Below are 15,683 nucleotides of genomic sequence, written 5' to 3'. Positions count from 1 at the left end.
GCAGGGAACGACTTTATTGGAAGGTAGAAGGTGGCAAGGCTCGACCAGCTTTACCCCACCCCCAAAGCGGTTCCTGTCCCCCTCATTCGTGCTTTCCACGTGCCTCCCCCCGCCCAGCTGTCTGGAGCACCCTGGGAAGGACTGTCCCCTTCCCGCCATGACGCTGGGGCAGAGGCGGCAAGCCTGTCCTTAAAGTGCTTTGCTCTGACAGTGCAGAGTACTTCAGTAAGGCCGAAGAGCCACGCAGCCTGGTCCTCACTGGCAGCAGCCCCGGGCTCGGGGCGAGGCGAGGGCCGCCCCCCTCCTTGCTTTCTGTTGGCCCCAGAGCTGATTGGGTAGTGGAGGCCCGAGTGGTGGAGGCCAGGGCAGCGATGCCCAGCTTGCGGTCCCGGGAGAGCATGCCTTCTGCTTTCCCCCTGGCCCTGGGAGCTTAGACCTCCGGGTGTCTGGGGTTTGTGTTTTGACGCCCCCAGGAAAAGGGGAGCAGCTGCGGGCACCGGAGGGCAGAGCGGGCTCAGACCTGGTACTCCCAGCCCTCGCCGTCCTCCAGAGCCCTGTTGACCAGCCCCCGCAGCTCCCTCCTCAGGGTGCCTTGCCGAAGCCTCTCCCAGTTGGCGCTGCTGCGGGAGGTACTTCGGGACACTGAGGGGGTGCACAGGGACAGGTGGGGACCCGGCGGGTGGTCCAGCGGCGGTTTGTCAGAGGCTCTGTCCAGGTCCTCGGAGCCCTGGCTGTGGAAGGCCTGTGCGTAGCGCCGCATTCGCTGCCGGTTGAGGTCCTGTCTGTCTTCCACCCTGTGGAGAGCGAGGCGGTGAGGGGGACCGTGCCAGTGTCCTGCGCCCGCCCCGTCCACCACGACGGGCCTGCTCCCTTCCCTGCGGCTGCTGCGGGCACGGGGGCTGCCAGCGGCCCAGCGGCCAGCGGCCAGCAGGCATCCCGTAGGGGACCTCAGGTCAACGCGGGTTAACAGGCACAGTCCCCCCCCCCGGGGGGCAGGGGGCTGTCCAGCCCCGGCAGGAACTCACCGCAGGAACCAGCGATCCCCCAGCCCGTATTCGCGCCCGCAGATCCCCGAGCGCGGCCACAGGCAGCGGGGCAGCTTCCGCTCCAGCATCACCGTGGTGGCCACCACCTGCGTGCGGAGACAGAGGGGCCGTCACAGGTTGGGTGCCGACTGAGACATCGACTGAGGACGGTGGGAAGAGGAGAGGGCATGGGCGGAGGGGGGACAGCTGAGCAGTAGCTAGGAAACAGAGGAGCTCAGGCCTCGAAGAGGCAGCAAACAAACCCCCGGGCCGGGGGTGCGGGGGAGGGGGGTCAGCCTGGCTGACCCTCTTCTGTGGGACAGAGTCCATGGGCCATGAGCCCACAACTCTTTACCCCGTGACCTGACATCCATGCGGATCGTGCAGGAGATTGAGAGGCCCCGCTCCAAGAAGACACAGAGGAGGGCAGAGCAGACAGAAAGGGATCCTCAGGGCCACAGGATATTTTGACCCTACAGACATAAAGTCCATTAAAAAATGCCCACATCCTAGTGAGAAATCGAATATCAATACATGTGCATGGAAAAACATTTTCCTGAGCAAACCCCGTTTAGCCAATCGAAGGCCTTTTAACAGTTTTCTACACAGCGCAGCAAAGTAGCATTCAAATTGGGGGATTTGCATTTTTATTTTTGTGGAAAATAAAAAAGAAGAAATAAGTATATTTCTATACTTAGAAATTATTTTCTAAGTATATTTTCAAATGGTGCTTTAACTCATTTAGCGGTCTTCTGTCTCCATCATGATCTGACCGAAGATAACTTCCGCTCCTCTGGGAAGTTTTGGTAGCATTTTTTTTTTAACCTGTCCAGTTTTTCTGTGTCAGATTTCACAGACTGATTTCCGAAATGCACTTTCAGCCACCATAAGCTGTATTTCATGTTGATTCTTCTAGAAAAGCCTGAGGTTTTACTTTTTGAGAAAGTGATGAGGAATTCTTTCCAGCTGTTCGGGTATTACTCAGTTGTATCGCGAACACTCTGTGATTTTGTGTACCGCGGTGGTAACCATCTCTACGGTCTCAACCTACGTGGGGTCAAAATATCCTGCTTCTGTCTGAGCTCCTTTCCCTCTTTGGCTGGGAGGGAATGGCCTGCAACAGACATCCCAGCCACCGGGGGGCTCACCTGCGCCCTCCAGAGTTCATCCCGCTCGTGGGCCACCCGCCAGTGAGTGTCACCCATCATGGCGATGAGGAGGTTGAGCATGAGCAGCGTGGCGATAATGGCGAAGGCGGCGTAGGTGATGCTGTACATGAAGGGCAAATCCACGTCATAGTTGGCAGGCCCGTCGATGACGGTGAGGAACAGCTCGAAGGTGCTGAACAGTGCCATGGGGTAGTCGTAGAAATGGCCCAGCTCGTTCGGGTCCTCTGTCTGGAAGATGATGTAGAAGGCTGCTCCACCCAAGGGGGTGAGAGTTACCATGGCAACCACGTAGGAGACTGGACCACAGCCAGCTCTTTGCTGCCCATTCCAGCCCTGTGCCCCTCTTCTGCATCCAGTATCCCCGTCCAGCCTTCCGTGCTCCATGCATTGGGTTCTTATATTCCCTTATTTTCAATATGGCTTAGCGTGATCCCAAGAGTCACGTCTGGAAGCACTCCCAGTTTTGACTCCCCTCCAGGCATATTCCATCCTCAGACCCTACATCCTCCTATCCCTGCCTTCCCTCCCAGCTTCCGCCAAACTTATCCACAGGCATTCTGGGCTCTCCAGCCTCCTCCAACCTCCCTCTCTCGTGGCCCCTTCCCAGACATGATTTACCTGAGGCAAAGCCCAGGATGACCACAGCCATCAGCCAACAGAATCGCATCAAGTCGCCAAAAATCATCTAAAGGGAGGAGGGGAAGGAAGATACCTCCATACGGATCCCCTGAGCAACTGCCCCTGGCGGCCTCTCACTAGACTAACCCTGAGAAGTCCCACAGCTCCGCCCTCCGGGGGTTAGCAAACTATGGCTGCATGGCAAATCTACTTTGCCTGCTTGGGTATGGCCCTTGAACTAAGAATGGTTTTTACATTTTTAAATGTAAAGGGACTGAGAAATTTTAAAGTTTAAAGGATTGAGAAAACAAAAAGGAGGAGGAGGAAAAGAAATGAAAATGGAATAGAGCCCACATGTGGCTCGCCAAGCCTTCCGATCTAGTATCTGGTCCTTTAGAAACACGTCTGCAGCAATCCCTGCCCTAGGACCTTTCTCTAGAAAGCTCAGGGGGAGGCACGGACCTTCTGGATCATGATGGTGAAAGGGCCCAACATCTGGAATCCTCGGGCGAAGTACATGACATTGCACCAGCCCAGCACCAAGGCGAAGGACATGGGCACCACCTCCCCGTTGGCATTGGTGAGCCGCATCACCATGGTCACCAGCACCATGCAGGCATAGGTGATGCTGGGGGTGGGGAGCAGAGGGGGAATGAGAGGAGACTGGGATCATCGTGGGGATGCAAGAGACACTGAGGTGACAGCACCCACACACTCAGATTCGGCCTTCCCAAGTTCAAGACACAAGGCTACATGTATCACTGGAGAAGGACCTCTGGAGTTAATTTTCCCCAGGGATCGTCCAGGGCTCAGGAATCCAGAGAGTGAGTGAGGGGCCTCAAGGAAAGCAAGGAGACTCACATGAGGACGTGGAATGGCCCCCCGAGGATGGTCTGTCCAAAGAAGCGAGTGACCCCCACCCTGAAGATGTCTGGAATCTGGAGAGAGACCGGGAAGCACAAAGGCACTTGTAGACAGAGGCTCGGGCTGGATCCCTGGGCCCGACAGCCTCACCCGAGATCCTGCCCACTCCTCACCTCTGCAAGCAGAATGATCACAGCTCCCATGACAGTCACCAGCTCCCCGACCAGGCGGATGTTATCCTCACGGCTCACGTAGGCCTCCTGCGGGGGAAACGGGGTCAGAGCACTCAGGGGCCCCATGCATCTGGCCTGCCTCCCCCTGGGCACAAGTCCGTGTCTCCTGCATAGGGTCACCAGCCCTGTCGGATTCTTTTTAACCTGATAGGCTGGGCTCTCTCAAACCCTTCTCTTTGAGCACATGTGTGTTTCTGTGCACCCGTATTTTGGGTTTGTGCCTACGTAATTGAGAGCTGGGTGAGGGCAGAAATGGGGGCTGGAGAACAGGTAAGCGCTGTGGGTCTGAGAAAGGGCAGGGAGCTGAATCCTGCCCTGAGGCTCAGCGCCCCTAGGGCGTCACCTGAAGTAGCTTCTGCTGTCGGAGGGTATTGTCCCGGGGACCAGTGTGGTTACTGGTCCTGGGCTTGAGGGGGCGGTAGACGCAGCACATGGTGAAACAGATGATGTACAGCAGGTATATGGTGCCCAGCACGCAGAAGTACGGCCGCCCATATCTCTTCCACTTGAGGCTCACCAGCTCTTTCACCGGGGTCTGGTCCAGGATCTGGCGAGCCTGCGACAGAAAAGAAATAGAGCGGGCACCTGGGAGACCCTGACTTCCCTCGCCAGCTGCTTTCTGACCCTACGACCCATACCTCCCGCTTCTTGGTGGTCACAATAAGTTCCAGGAGAGACTGCTCATCCCCCGAGGAGTCAATCTCGGTGAGGTCGTAGAGAGTGGAGGTCAGCGGCCCGTAGGTCCACTGGATGTGCTTCCGCTTCTGCATCAGGTGCTGGAACATCTGTGAGGAACGGCGGGCAGTCAGAGGGTCAGTGTGAGAAGCTGGCTGGGGGTCTACACCGCTGAAGAAGGCTGTGGCCCACTCCTTGGGACTAACGGACGGTTCGTTGCGTGAGCCTCCTTTTTTCTGGTTATCCTTCTTTCCCACGGACCCTATAAAGATCTGAACGAGGAAGACAAGCAAAGGGAACAGAGCTCCGGGGTCCCAGAGCTGATGCTCTGAAGTGACATTCTCAAAGCCTCCGAGTCAGGAGTCCCTGAGGCTGAGCAGGCTCCCAACCCTCTGGGCAGTTGGGGAGGAAGGGTCTTTGGACGGACGCCACGGGGCCGGGGGAGTGCCCCTCACCACGTTGTTGCCCTCCACTCCGGCCAGCTTGAAGGGGGTGAGACCCTGGTGATTGGGCACGAGGTCCAGGGACTGCAGGTGCTCCCTGCGCCCATCGTAGGACAGCAGCAGGTTGTACATCTGGCAGGCAAAGGTCTTGTTGGGCTGCAGGATGAGGATGTGCAGCACGGTGTTTCCTGGGGGAGGACGCGGGCGTCACGGAGCCATTGGGCTAAAGTCCCCGCTGTTCCCCTGCCCACCCTGGGGTGGGCCTGCGGGCTGTCCCGGCCCCTGCCCTCACAGCCCCCCAGCACCCCGGCTCTTACCCAGGGAGTCCTGGGCCCGGATGTCGGCTCCATGCTCAATGAGCAGCCTCACGATCTCCTCACTGCCCACGCATGCAGCGAAGGACAAAGGGTGCTCCCCTGTGGACACAGAGGGCTCCGTGGCATGAGTGCTCAATGGGCTGGGGGGGTGGGCAGTGTTCCCGAGTGATTGCCTCCTTCCGTCCACATCTCAGCTCTGGGCCTGGGGACACTTGTCAGCAGAAGCAGAGGCAGGGACGGAGTATGTGTCACGGGGAGACTTGGCTCTGGCCTTTAGTCCTAGAAGGCCTGACCCCTTCCACTTTTCCAGGGCTGGAGCCCTCTTCCACCCACCCTCCCTTTGCTCTTGCCCACCTCCCCATCCCCCTTCCTCCCAGCCCTGGCCCTGCTCTCACCAAAGTAGATGAGGTTGCGGGGGCTGCGGCGGAAAGCTGTGCCTGTAGCTCTGGCAGAGACGCTGGCCCCGTGGGCAAGGAGGGCTCTCACCAAGTTCATGTTCTGGTTCACGATGGCTATGTGCAGTGCGGTCTGACCTGGCCCAGAGAGAGCCTCAGTCATGGGGTCTGTCCCCAGGATCCTGCAAGGCTCCCTCCCATATCTACACCCAGTCCTCACCCCATTAGCCTGATGGTGGGGGAGGAGGGACAGAGCCCCGGATCTAGCAGGGTCCCCAGGGAAGCCAACTGCTGTTTTTTCTCCCCTTGCATTTTGGGGGCGGGGGGGGGGGTTGGTGTTCTAATGGTGTGCAGTGAGGATGACAAGAAAAAAGGGAGATGGCGGGAGGAATGAAACCCTCTTTGGTTGCCCCAAGTTAATCCACTGCAGAGACTGGCTTAAAATATGCAGCACCCTCACCTTCGTACAGCTCTGATGTCATGGTCTCGAAGACCAGCTCCGGGGCAGCCTCCATCAGCACTATGGCGGCCTCCAGGTTGTCGTAAAGGGCTGCTAAGTGCAGCGCCGTCTCCCCCATGGCTCCTGGTGTTGACAGAAAGAAGAGTCCTATGGCTTCCGTGGAGCAGGGGAACGGTGACGATAGGCATTTAGGGGCCCACCACAGAAGGTCCGGGGCTCTACTGGGAGCCACGTGTATAGGTGTAACAGGGGCCAAGCGCTCTGCCGCTTACCTCTCTGGTGCACCTCGCAGGCCTCATACTTGAGTAGCTTGTTGAGAGCCTGGACGTTGTTCTCCTTGGCAGCTAGAAGGAGAGGCGACTCCCAGATCCTACAAGGGAATGGAATTGGGAAGGTGGCAATAGTGAGCAGGCCCCCTTGTGCAGAGAGGCCTGATGGCTTGGCTCCATCAGATGTAAACATGTGCACCTCGTGACACTGAACTTGATCCAGGGAAGTGAGGTCAGCGGGGTACCGAGGGTTGCCTGATTTTTTTTTTCTTGACCAGTTAGTTACCCCCAAACCAACTGTTTCCCCTTTCAGCCTGTGTGGGAGAGAATCAGTGACTGGTTTCCTATCCTCTGAGTGCTGGGACCAGAACATGTGTGTATGTGTGAATGTGTTATCTGTGTATATCGGGTATGGAGGAGAGGAGTTAAAGTACTCATTCACCTCCTGACCTACTGACCTCTGGAGCAACCCTGTTGAGCTTCACTAAGTGCCCTGTGATTACCCGCCAAGATAAGCTTTGTTTTCATGGACTAAGGGTACAAGGAATTCCTCTCTCATATTTGTGAAGAAAGTCAACATGTAGAGGCCAGCAGATTTTCTCCAGTGGCGTGATGCTCTCCTTTCTAAACCTTCTCAGCAAAGCCCATTGATCTGGCACTTTCTTTCCTACAACAGCATCCTCAGAGCTGAATCAGAAAGTAACAGTGGGTCCTTTTTGTTCTGACCCCTAAGTCAGAGTGTAGTTTCTTCCTATTTCCTGTCTGCTTCTCACTTGTTTTAGGCAAAAAAAAAAAGCATCTTCTCTGACTCATTAAACCCTCTTGCGTTTTACTCCTACAGTGAACTAAAACCTATATTATTATAAAAACTTAGCCCAACTAAGACCCACGGGGCTCTCTTTATTCAAATTCTCTCTTGGCCCAGAGCCATTTGGTCTTTCTATGGGATCTAAATGAAATTACGCCATTTATCCATAGATGGCCGACTATGTGAATGGAAGCTCACACACTGAAGTACTGGGGCTGGCAGGAAATCAACTCGAAGAGCTGGGATGGGAGGGTGATCAGGAGAAGAGGAAGGGGCACAAGACTCACATTCCCCAGACTGTTGGCCCCAGCTCCCCCACCCCCACCCCCATGCCACCTGGAGAGCCACCAGGCTTTGTTAATTCAACATTCAATCCCTACCTCCTCGTCCCTACTGACCCTCATCAGTGCATGTCTTCAATACTCTAATCTGCCCCTCATTAGCAAAATATTCCAACGTGTTTCCCTGTGCCCTATTTACCCCCAATCCATCTTTCTCCACACTGCCAGGGTACACCCTCTAAATGGCAGTGCCATCGCAACTTAGAAAAATCTAATAGGTACTTAGATGCTCACAGAGAAGGAATACAGAGGTCCTTTCTAGCTTCTGTGCACCTTTTTTTCCACTCCCTCCTCCTCCCCTTCACTCCTTATTCTTGATATTCTGGCCTCACCGTCCCCCAGAACACTCTATTCTACGGATGCTTGTGCCATATGTAACTTCCACTTGGAATCTAGTGCCTCCACCTCACCTTGTTCATTTCTGTTCTGTCACCCCAATGCCTAGGGATGTGCTCTGCATATGGTAGACACTCTACCACCATCTGCAGAATGAATGAGTTTGTAGCAGTGCCAGAAGGTAGTTTGGCCTTACTGCCCCTGCTTATTATCTCCATTGGCCACCCTCTAAGCCAACCTTAGGCAAACATATAATCTAAGTAAAAAACAGTACGCTTGGTATACAAACACAGCTGCAAAGCAAATTTTCTATACCCCTTCACCACCACCACTGCTTTTCCAACAATTTGCCCAAACCCCTCCTCTATAAATTTTCTAGAGCCAGCCCTATTCCCCAACACACACACACACACACACACACACACACACACACACACACATCCTCCCCAGGAAGTTTTCCACACTATATAGTCTGGCCCTTTATTTTCGCATCTTTCACTGTGTGTTGTGATTAGTACTATCTTTCCTCTACACAAGGGGCGCTTATGGGCAGACGTCAGCCACTTTCTCATCTCTGTTTCCTTTCTCTGCCCTCTTTCAATTAGTTTCTGGCTTTATGGCCTATTTTGACTATAGTTAATGGCAAAGTTAGAAATGGACCCAAGGGGACATCTTACCCAAGTGTAGGGTTCTGCTCCCTACTTCCTAAAACATGCGTGGAGAGGCTAGTTGGTGGAAGGCCTGACTTCCCTTTGGGTCCTTAACATGTCTCTGAAGCCCACAAATGTCCCCGACAAGCCTCCATTCCCACGAGATCTTTTTTCTGACCTTGCTGACTGCCCTAGCAGCCTGGGAAAGAACAAGGAGTTACTGTCCATTGAAGCTTGCCAAATTCACCAAATAAAAATACAGGATGATCTGCTAGATTTTACTTTTAGATATACAACCAATACTTGTTTAATATAGCTATGTCCCACAGGACATCTGGGACATACTAACAACTTAGTGATCCCTTAAATGAAATTCGATTTAACTCCACGTCCTGAATCTTATCTGGCAATGTTTGTAGAGAACTGCTCTCTTCTGGGTGGCAAACTCCAGAATCCAGCAAAAAAGGGGGCAGTGTAGAAATGGTTCCCAGGGTATCAGACGGGGCAATTAACTGCAATGGCATCATAGGGCCACAAGGGGACAGCAGAGAAAGCTCCCACTCAGACAGCCCTCTTGGCAGTTAGTTGGACCCCCCAAAACTTGACTACCCTTGGGACCCTTTTATAAAAAAGGCACAAGAGCAGACCCATCCAAATATTCTTGTGCCTGAGACACAAATAGTTTCTACCACAGTAACCCAGCACAGGAGTTTAGATCTGGAGCAAAATCTTTACCAGGTCTCTGCTAGACACCTCCCTAGGGCAGGAAGAGGAGATACTGATAAAATGTCTTCTGGTTTGAATGGTTAAATTATACTCGGTCCCTTCCAGGGGAAATTTTTACTTTATGTAATAGAATACTTAACATTGCTATTTACAGATGGTGGTTTAGAGCTGTGGCTCTCAACCAGAGGTGACTCCCCCTGCCAAGGAACTTGGTAATGCCTGTTGACATTTTTGGTTGTCACAACAGGGGTATGGTGGGGGGATGCTACTGGCATCTAGTGGGTAGAAGGCAGGGATGCTGTTAAGAAGTGTCTTGTGCAGGGCAGTCTCCCATAACAAAGATTATTCTGTCCAAAACGTCCATCTGCCAAGGTAGGGAATTCCTGGCCTATAGCTAGAATTGTTCATAAACAATTTTTTTTAAAAAAAGAGGACTCTTGGGGCGCCTGGGTGGCTCAGTCAGTTAAGTGTCTGACTTTGGCTCAGGTGATGATCTCACAGCTTGTGGGTTCGAGCCCCACGTCAGGCTCTGTGCTGACAGATTCCTCAGAGCCTGGAGCCTGCTTCAGATTCTGTGTCTCCCTCTCTCTCTGACCCTCCCCTGTTCATGCTCTGTCTCGCTCTATCTCTCAAAAATAAATAAATGTAAAAAGAATTTAAAATAAAGAGGACCCTTCACATTAAAAAGAATGAGAAACTCCCTATACATGTTTTCTTACAAATTGTTATTAAATATTTAAGAGAGAAACAAAAAGGTAAAGCCTTTTAAGCCCTTGCTGATTAAGCAGCAAAAAGAAATTTGAGAGAAAATCTGAAATTATAGCAGTATGAAAGCTGTTTTCAGAATTTAGCATGCATTATTTTGCTGGACAATTATAAAATTGAATGGTTTTGTTCAGCATTAAACTGGTGAAAACCATATTACAAAACCTAGCCCATTGTTTTACGTAATAAACAAATCACTGAGGTTCCCCTCTGGGCCAGCAGAAAAGATCTCATTAGCTTTCTCCTTGTACTCTGTCCTCCCCTCTCCTTCTTTGTTGTTTGTTTTTGTTTGTTTATTTGTTTTGATCTGTTTATTTTAGAGAGAGAGAGAGAGTGAGTGAGAGAGCCTGCAAGCAAGCAGGGGAGGGGCAGAGAAAGAGGGAGGCACAGAATCTGAAGCAGGCTTCAGTCTGAGCTGTCCCAGAGCCCAATGTGGGGACATGGGGCTTGAACCCACAAACTGTGACATCATGACCTGAGCTGAAGTCTGAGCTTAACCTCTTCCTTCTTGAGAATGTATACATGCCTGTGTGCACATGAGCCAAGTTCTGCATTTGGTTGCTGGAAACAAGACAAGATTCAGAGCGCCTTTGGAGAATTCAAATCAGAATTTTCGAGCTAGAAGGCTGCTAGAAATCTAAACTATCTGGTCATGTCACAGATGGAGAAAGAGGCCTGGAGTCCCGAGATGACCTGTCCAAACAAGTCAGAGGCAGAGCTGGGACTGGGACCCCACTGGCCATTTCCCTGTCCCTAGTCTCTGTGGATCAGGCTTGGGAGAGGGCTTAGAGGCACAAGGAGCTGTGTCCACGGACGTGGGTCACACTGGGTTCTCTCCAAACACACTGTCAGACAAGCGTGCCATTTGGGAAGGGGAGGGCACACGAGATGTGGCGTTCAGAGCACAGATTCCCAGGAGGATATGCTCTGATAGGAAGGAGGTGCCCAGCTCCCCGAACTTCTGCCAACATTGGGTGTGGCCTTTGACTATGGTGTGTTTGGTCTTTTTTTTCATCACAGTAATCCCATTTGTTAAATGTGCTTTTCAGCCTCCAAAAGGGTATAAGAGTCGTAAGGATATGCTCACTTTTGCTCCTTACAACCTTGTGGCATAGGCTGAATGACTCTTTCATTTTTCAGAAAAGGAAACTGAGGCAGCACAACCAAATTGTTGCTAGAAGATCACACAGAGTTAAAAGCAGAATGCTGGGCCAAGAACCTAGCCTCGGGCTCTCACCGCTAAATTATGTGGTTCTTCTAGTTTATGGCTCTTCCCGATTTTTCTCAGGGGGAGGGGGGTTCAGCCCAGAGCAGTGACCACAGACGAGGGAAAGAGCAGTCATGTGTGGGGAAGAAGCATGCACTGGCCACTTGTGGGCTGCTTCCCTCCTGCTCAGGTTCTTGGCGGCCAGATAAGGAAGCCAGAGCTGGGAGGGAAGTGGTTATTTGTGGACTTGGAATTGGTCTGCCCTTCTAAGTGCAGCTGCTCAGCACAAGTGGCTGCAAGCACGCACGTCTGGTGTACTCACTGAGGTGGAGGGTCCCCGTGTACTGGAGAGGCCCACAGTTTGCTTTTCACAGACACATCACTTCACGTGTTTATACAGCTCTCTGTTTAAGCAGAGGAGAACGTACTGCAGTCACTGCCTTCCCACCCTCTAGTGGAAGGGGGAAAGTCCCAGCAGCCTCTGGGAGTTTCCAAGCACACCCCGCACCAGGCAGAATCAGATAAATCAGATACCGCACTGTCGTCCTCTCTGCTCCCACGACAAGTGCTTATATCCTTCTTAGGACACTCACCAAGCTCACCTGTCACCCAAGTAGATGCATACTGATGCATTTTGGCCACGAGAATGTGAGCCCCTTGAGAGCAGGGGTGTCACGTTCATTTTCTGCCAATCTAGCAGAGCGCTTTATGCTCCGTAAGTCTTTAGTATGTTGCATCTCAGGAAATAAGACAAGTCAAGGTCCAGGGAGAGATGACGAAGAAGAAATGGGAAAAAGATAATGGTTCAGCTTGGGCCCAACTTTGTGGATTTGATCAGAGGGGGCAGTGAGACTGAGACCCAAGACACATCTGCTAGAGTGAGAGGAATACTGGGCTGCTTCCTGGTCATCCTGGGGAGACCACACAGCCTTTCCCTCTCACTGAACCATGCTCCACTCCCTGGAATCCGCCCGCCCCACCCAGAGGCCCCTCTGAGCTGTTGGCACGAATTCCGACTTCACCACTTGCTCACTTTGGGCCTGCTTTGTTCTCAGGGGGAGACCGGCACTGCCTCCCACAGGTTTGGAGTTATAGAAGACAAGATAGGTGCTCGTTACGCTGCTTGCTGCTTTCCTCCATCAGCCCACCTCCTCACCTGTCCGTATTGTTCCCACTTACATGGTCATCTCCTGTTTACCCAGTTATGGGCAAGTCTCCCCTAAGGCTGGTTGACGGCAAAGCTCAGGACACTTCCCTTTCTGGCATTTTCAGTGTCCTTCTGGGAGCGCCCACCCAGAGGGGAATCAATACTCCAGGCTCTGGGAGGGAAGGAGGGGGCTGAGAAACTGTGGAACCAGATAGGGGGGATCAAGAAAGGAAGGGATCCCTCAAAGGGGTGACATCAGGCCCTCCTGGCCCAAGGCCGTGAGAGGAGGCCCACCCGATGGTCCTCAGAAGAAACAGAGGCCGAAAAGACGAGTGGAGGCAGCCAGACTGCTGTCCCTGTCTCTGTCCCTCCCTTGATGGCACACAGAACAACTCTGCCGCCCCTTTCAGGCCCCGGGCCTTTCTGTGCTCTGTCTGGCCCCCCAGCCCCGGGGTCCTGAGTGGGTAGGAGGAGTGGAACCAGTGAGGCCTATTCTCCGACAACAATGCCATTCTGTGCCTCAAGATGTCATCAGCCAAACATGCGCTCAGCCCCTGCTCTCCCAGGCCCGGGGGGAGAGAAGTGGGCGGCTGGTGTGACCGAGGGGAAGCCAAAGCTCAGAAAGGAACACACCCCCAGCCCAGAACCCCGGAGCAAAGGAAGAAAAACCATAGGTGCTCCCTGTCAGGCTCAGGCGGGCCTCTGTTCCTGGAGATGGAGAAAGACCCTCAGATCCGAAAACTTGGGGGCTTTCCTCTATGAAGACACACGTATTAACTGCCTTCTCAGGGTTCCTGAGAGCACCCCAGTGGGACTTCCTTCTAGGGCGCCAGCACCTGGGTAGGGAGACCCGTGTAGACTTTGGAGAGGACATCTCACGCAAGGATGGCCTCCAGCTTCCCCCTCCCCTCTCCTCTCCCTCCTAGGGGGTGGGGACATCAGATTTTAGGGAAGTGTTCAGGGGCTCACACTTTAGAGCCTCTCGGGTGAGCATGGGTCCTAAGCACATCTGGTATTGTGGCCAGGCATCCACACCCCTCTCCCCAGTAGATGCTAATGAACTCCAGGGCTGGGTCCCAGCTTTGGCTCTAAATCACCCCAGTGTCTGGCATTCAGCCTTGGTCATTGCCTAATGGTGGTGATTGTGCATTGGAATGGCAACCATGGCTGCCTCCTGTCTTCTGTGGTCACTAATGTCTGCAGTGCCTGCTCTGCCTCATTCATTCACGCGTCTACTCCCGCACGCGGACGTGGCCGTGTTCTGTGTTTCTGCAGGAGACGCTGCTCTAGGGACAGGGAACGGAGCTATCAGGCGTTGTGCTGAACTACCAGCATCCCTGGGCTGGCGGACCTATGGTGCCATCATCTCTCCAAGGCCCAGCAAGGTGGCCAGCCTTGAGGGAAGTACAAGGGGCTTGCAGAATTAGATCGGATCTTAAAGATAGCGGGTGCCTGTGTCCGTGCGGCTCCCTCCCCTTCCGCCTGGCATCCTGGGGAGCCAGCTCCACAGGCTAAGACCTTCAAGACAAAATGCTCCCAAGGAGCCAGGCCTGGAAGTGCAGTCTGTACAAACCGAGGTGCCGAACAGAGACTGAGAGGGGAAGGTGGAAAGGAGGAAGGCAGGGCTTGGGGGGAGGGGCAGGAAGAGCTGGGAGGGGGTGAGGGGCATGCGTGGGGGTGGGGGAGCAGATGGAAGCTTACCTCTTCTGCTGCTGTAGGTTCTGCTCATCTCGGCTCTGAGCCCAGGACTCCCGTCTCTGGAGCCATCTACACAATTTTCTCCACAGGCAGAGAATGAACCCTTTGTCCTTGGGCAGCGGCAACCCCATGGGGTGTAGGGCCGGCTCCTTGGGGGGCTGAGGCCGAGGCCAGGCCCCCAGAGCACTCAGCCGTGGGGCCACATCAGCACCCCCAAGGGCCAGCCTGCCCTCTCCCTGTAGAGGTCCCGTCTCCTACCTTCCTGGTCCCTCCCTCCCCGAGGAGTCTCCCCGAGGCGCCAGAGCCCCACCGCAGCGGGCTCTGAGGTTCTTACACTTGGCAGAGCTGGGACTCCCTCTGCTGGGTTCCTCCTAGGAACTCCTCTCTGGAGCGAGGGAGCGAGGGAGCCTGCAGACACTCCCACCCTGCTCCCAAATTACCTGAGATTTAAAGAGACAGGCCAGCAGACCTGCCTTCCATCTGCGTTAACTCCCTCCCGGCCTGCCTGGGTCTCTCTCCCTGCCCCCAGGCCAGTCCAGGAAGGGGAGGCCTTCCGAGAATGGAGAGGCCTCCCTTGGACTTTGGGACACCTGGGGACCTTTTATAGAAAGGCCTGGACAGGTCAGACTAGCCTGAGAGACTAGGCGTGAGGGAGGAGGGGAGGAGTCAGGCCGCCTTGGGGACTGACGGGCCCCACAGGGAGAGAGTAGCGCCCACCCGTCTCCCAGGGTCTTTCCTGCGTCTTTCCCTCCCGGACACTCAGCTTTTCCTCACTCTTCCAGCTTAGTCTCTAGCCTGCCCAGAATGGGTATGTAAACAGGAAAACTGAGAGTGTGGGTTGGCAAACTTTATCTGTAAAAGGCCAGATAGTACATGTAAGTATTTTCAGTGTGGCAAAAACACATACAAACACGTAGTCTCTGACACCATGTTTTGTTTTGTTTTGTTCGGCTAGCCCTTCAGAGATGTCTAATCTATTCCGAGCTCACAGGCCTGGGCATATAGTGCAGCTGTGGGCAGGATATGGCCCCTTCTGACTGCATAGACTCCTCCTCTGGAGTTCTAGACTCTAGAGTGCTAGGGCCCACCCCCAACATCTGTATTGAGTTACCAAATAAAATACAGGACAGGACGCCCCATTAAATTGGAATTTCAGAGAAACAATGAAGATTTTTTTTTTAACGTTTTATTTATTTCTGAGAGAGAGATAGAGACAGCGTGAGCAGCGGAGGGTCAGAGAGAGAGGGAGACACAGAATCCCAAGACAGGCTCCAGGCTCTGAGCTAGCTGTCAGCACAGAGCCCGACACAGGGCTTGAACCCACAAACCATGAGATCATGACCTGAGCCAAAGTCGGACACTTAACCGACTGAGCCACCCAGGTGCACCGAATTTTATTTTTTAGTATAAACGTGCCCCCAATATTGCAAGGCTATTCTCCAGCAATCGCTGGTAGAGGCAGCCTCTGTTCGCTGTGACGGCCTTCTGGGCCCAGGTAAACTCACCTCAAACCTGTGGGGCAGGTATTCTTGGCTAC

The 15,683-nt window shown here is 53.7% G+C and overlaps 1 protein-coding gene across 1 annotated transcript; it reads right to left on the bottom strand.

Annotated features, from left to right (window-relative positions):
* Positions 1-390: 390 nt before the first annotated feature.
* On the bottom strand, positions 391-14,292 carry TRPV6 (transient receptor potential cation channel subfamily V member 6). Its single transcript, XM_039243053.1, has 15 exons — positions 14,150-14,292; positions 6,472-6,569; positions 6,200-6,322; positions 5,740-5,877; positions 5,345-5,443; positions 5,040-5,215; positions 4,548-4,694; positions 4,253-4,465; positions 3,850-3,936; positions 3,674-3,750; positions 3,275-3,440; positions 2,813-2,879; positions 2,174-2,442; positions 1,026-1,132; positions 391-794 (listed from the first exon to the last, which is right to left on the bottom strand). Exons 1-15 carry the CDS (start codon positions 14,275-14,277, stop codon positions 515-517), a joined length of 2,175 nt encoding a protein of 724 aa, XP_039098984.1. The 5' UTR covers positions 14,278-14,292; the 3' UTR covers positions 391-514.
* Positions 14,293-15,683: the final 1,391 nt, after the last annotated feature.

Source organism: Hyaena hyaena, unplaced genomic scaffold (assembly GCF_003009895.1).
Source record: "Hyaena hyaena isolate Hyena2069 unplaced genomic scaffold, ASM300989v1 scaffold_220, whole genome shotgun sequence".
In the NCBI taxonomy this organism is placed as follows: domain Eukaryota; kingdom Metazoa; phylum Chordata; class Mammalia; order Carnivora; family Hyaenidae; genus Hyaena; species Hyaena hyaena.
Note: the sequence above shows the minus strand (reverse complement) of the source record. Positions and strands in the feature narration are given on the sequence as shown.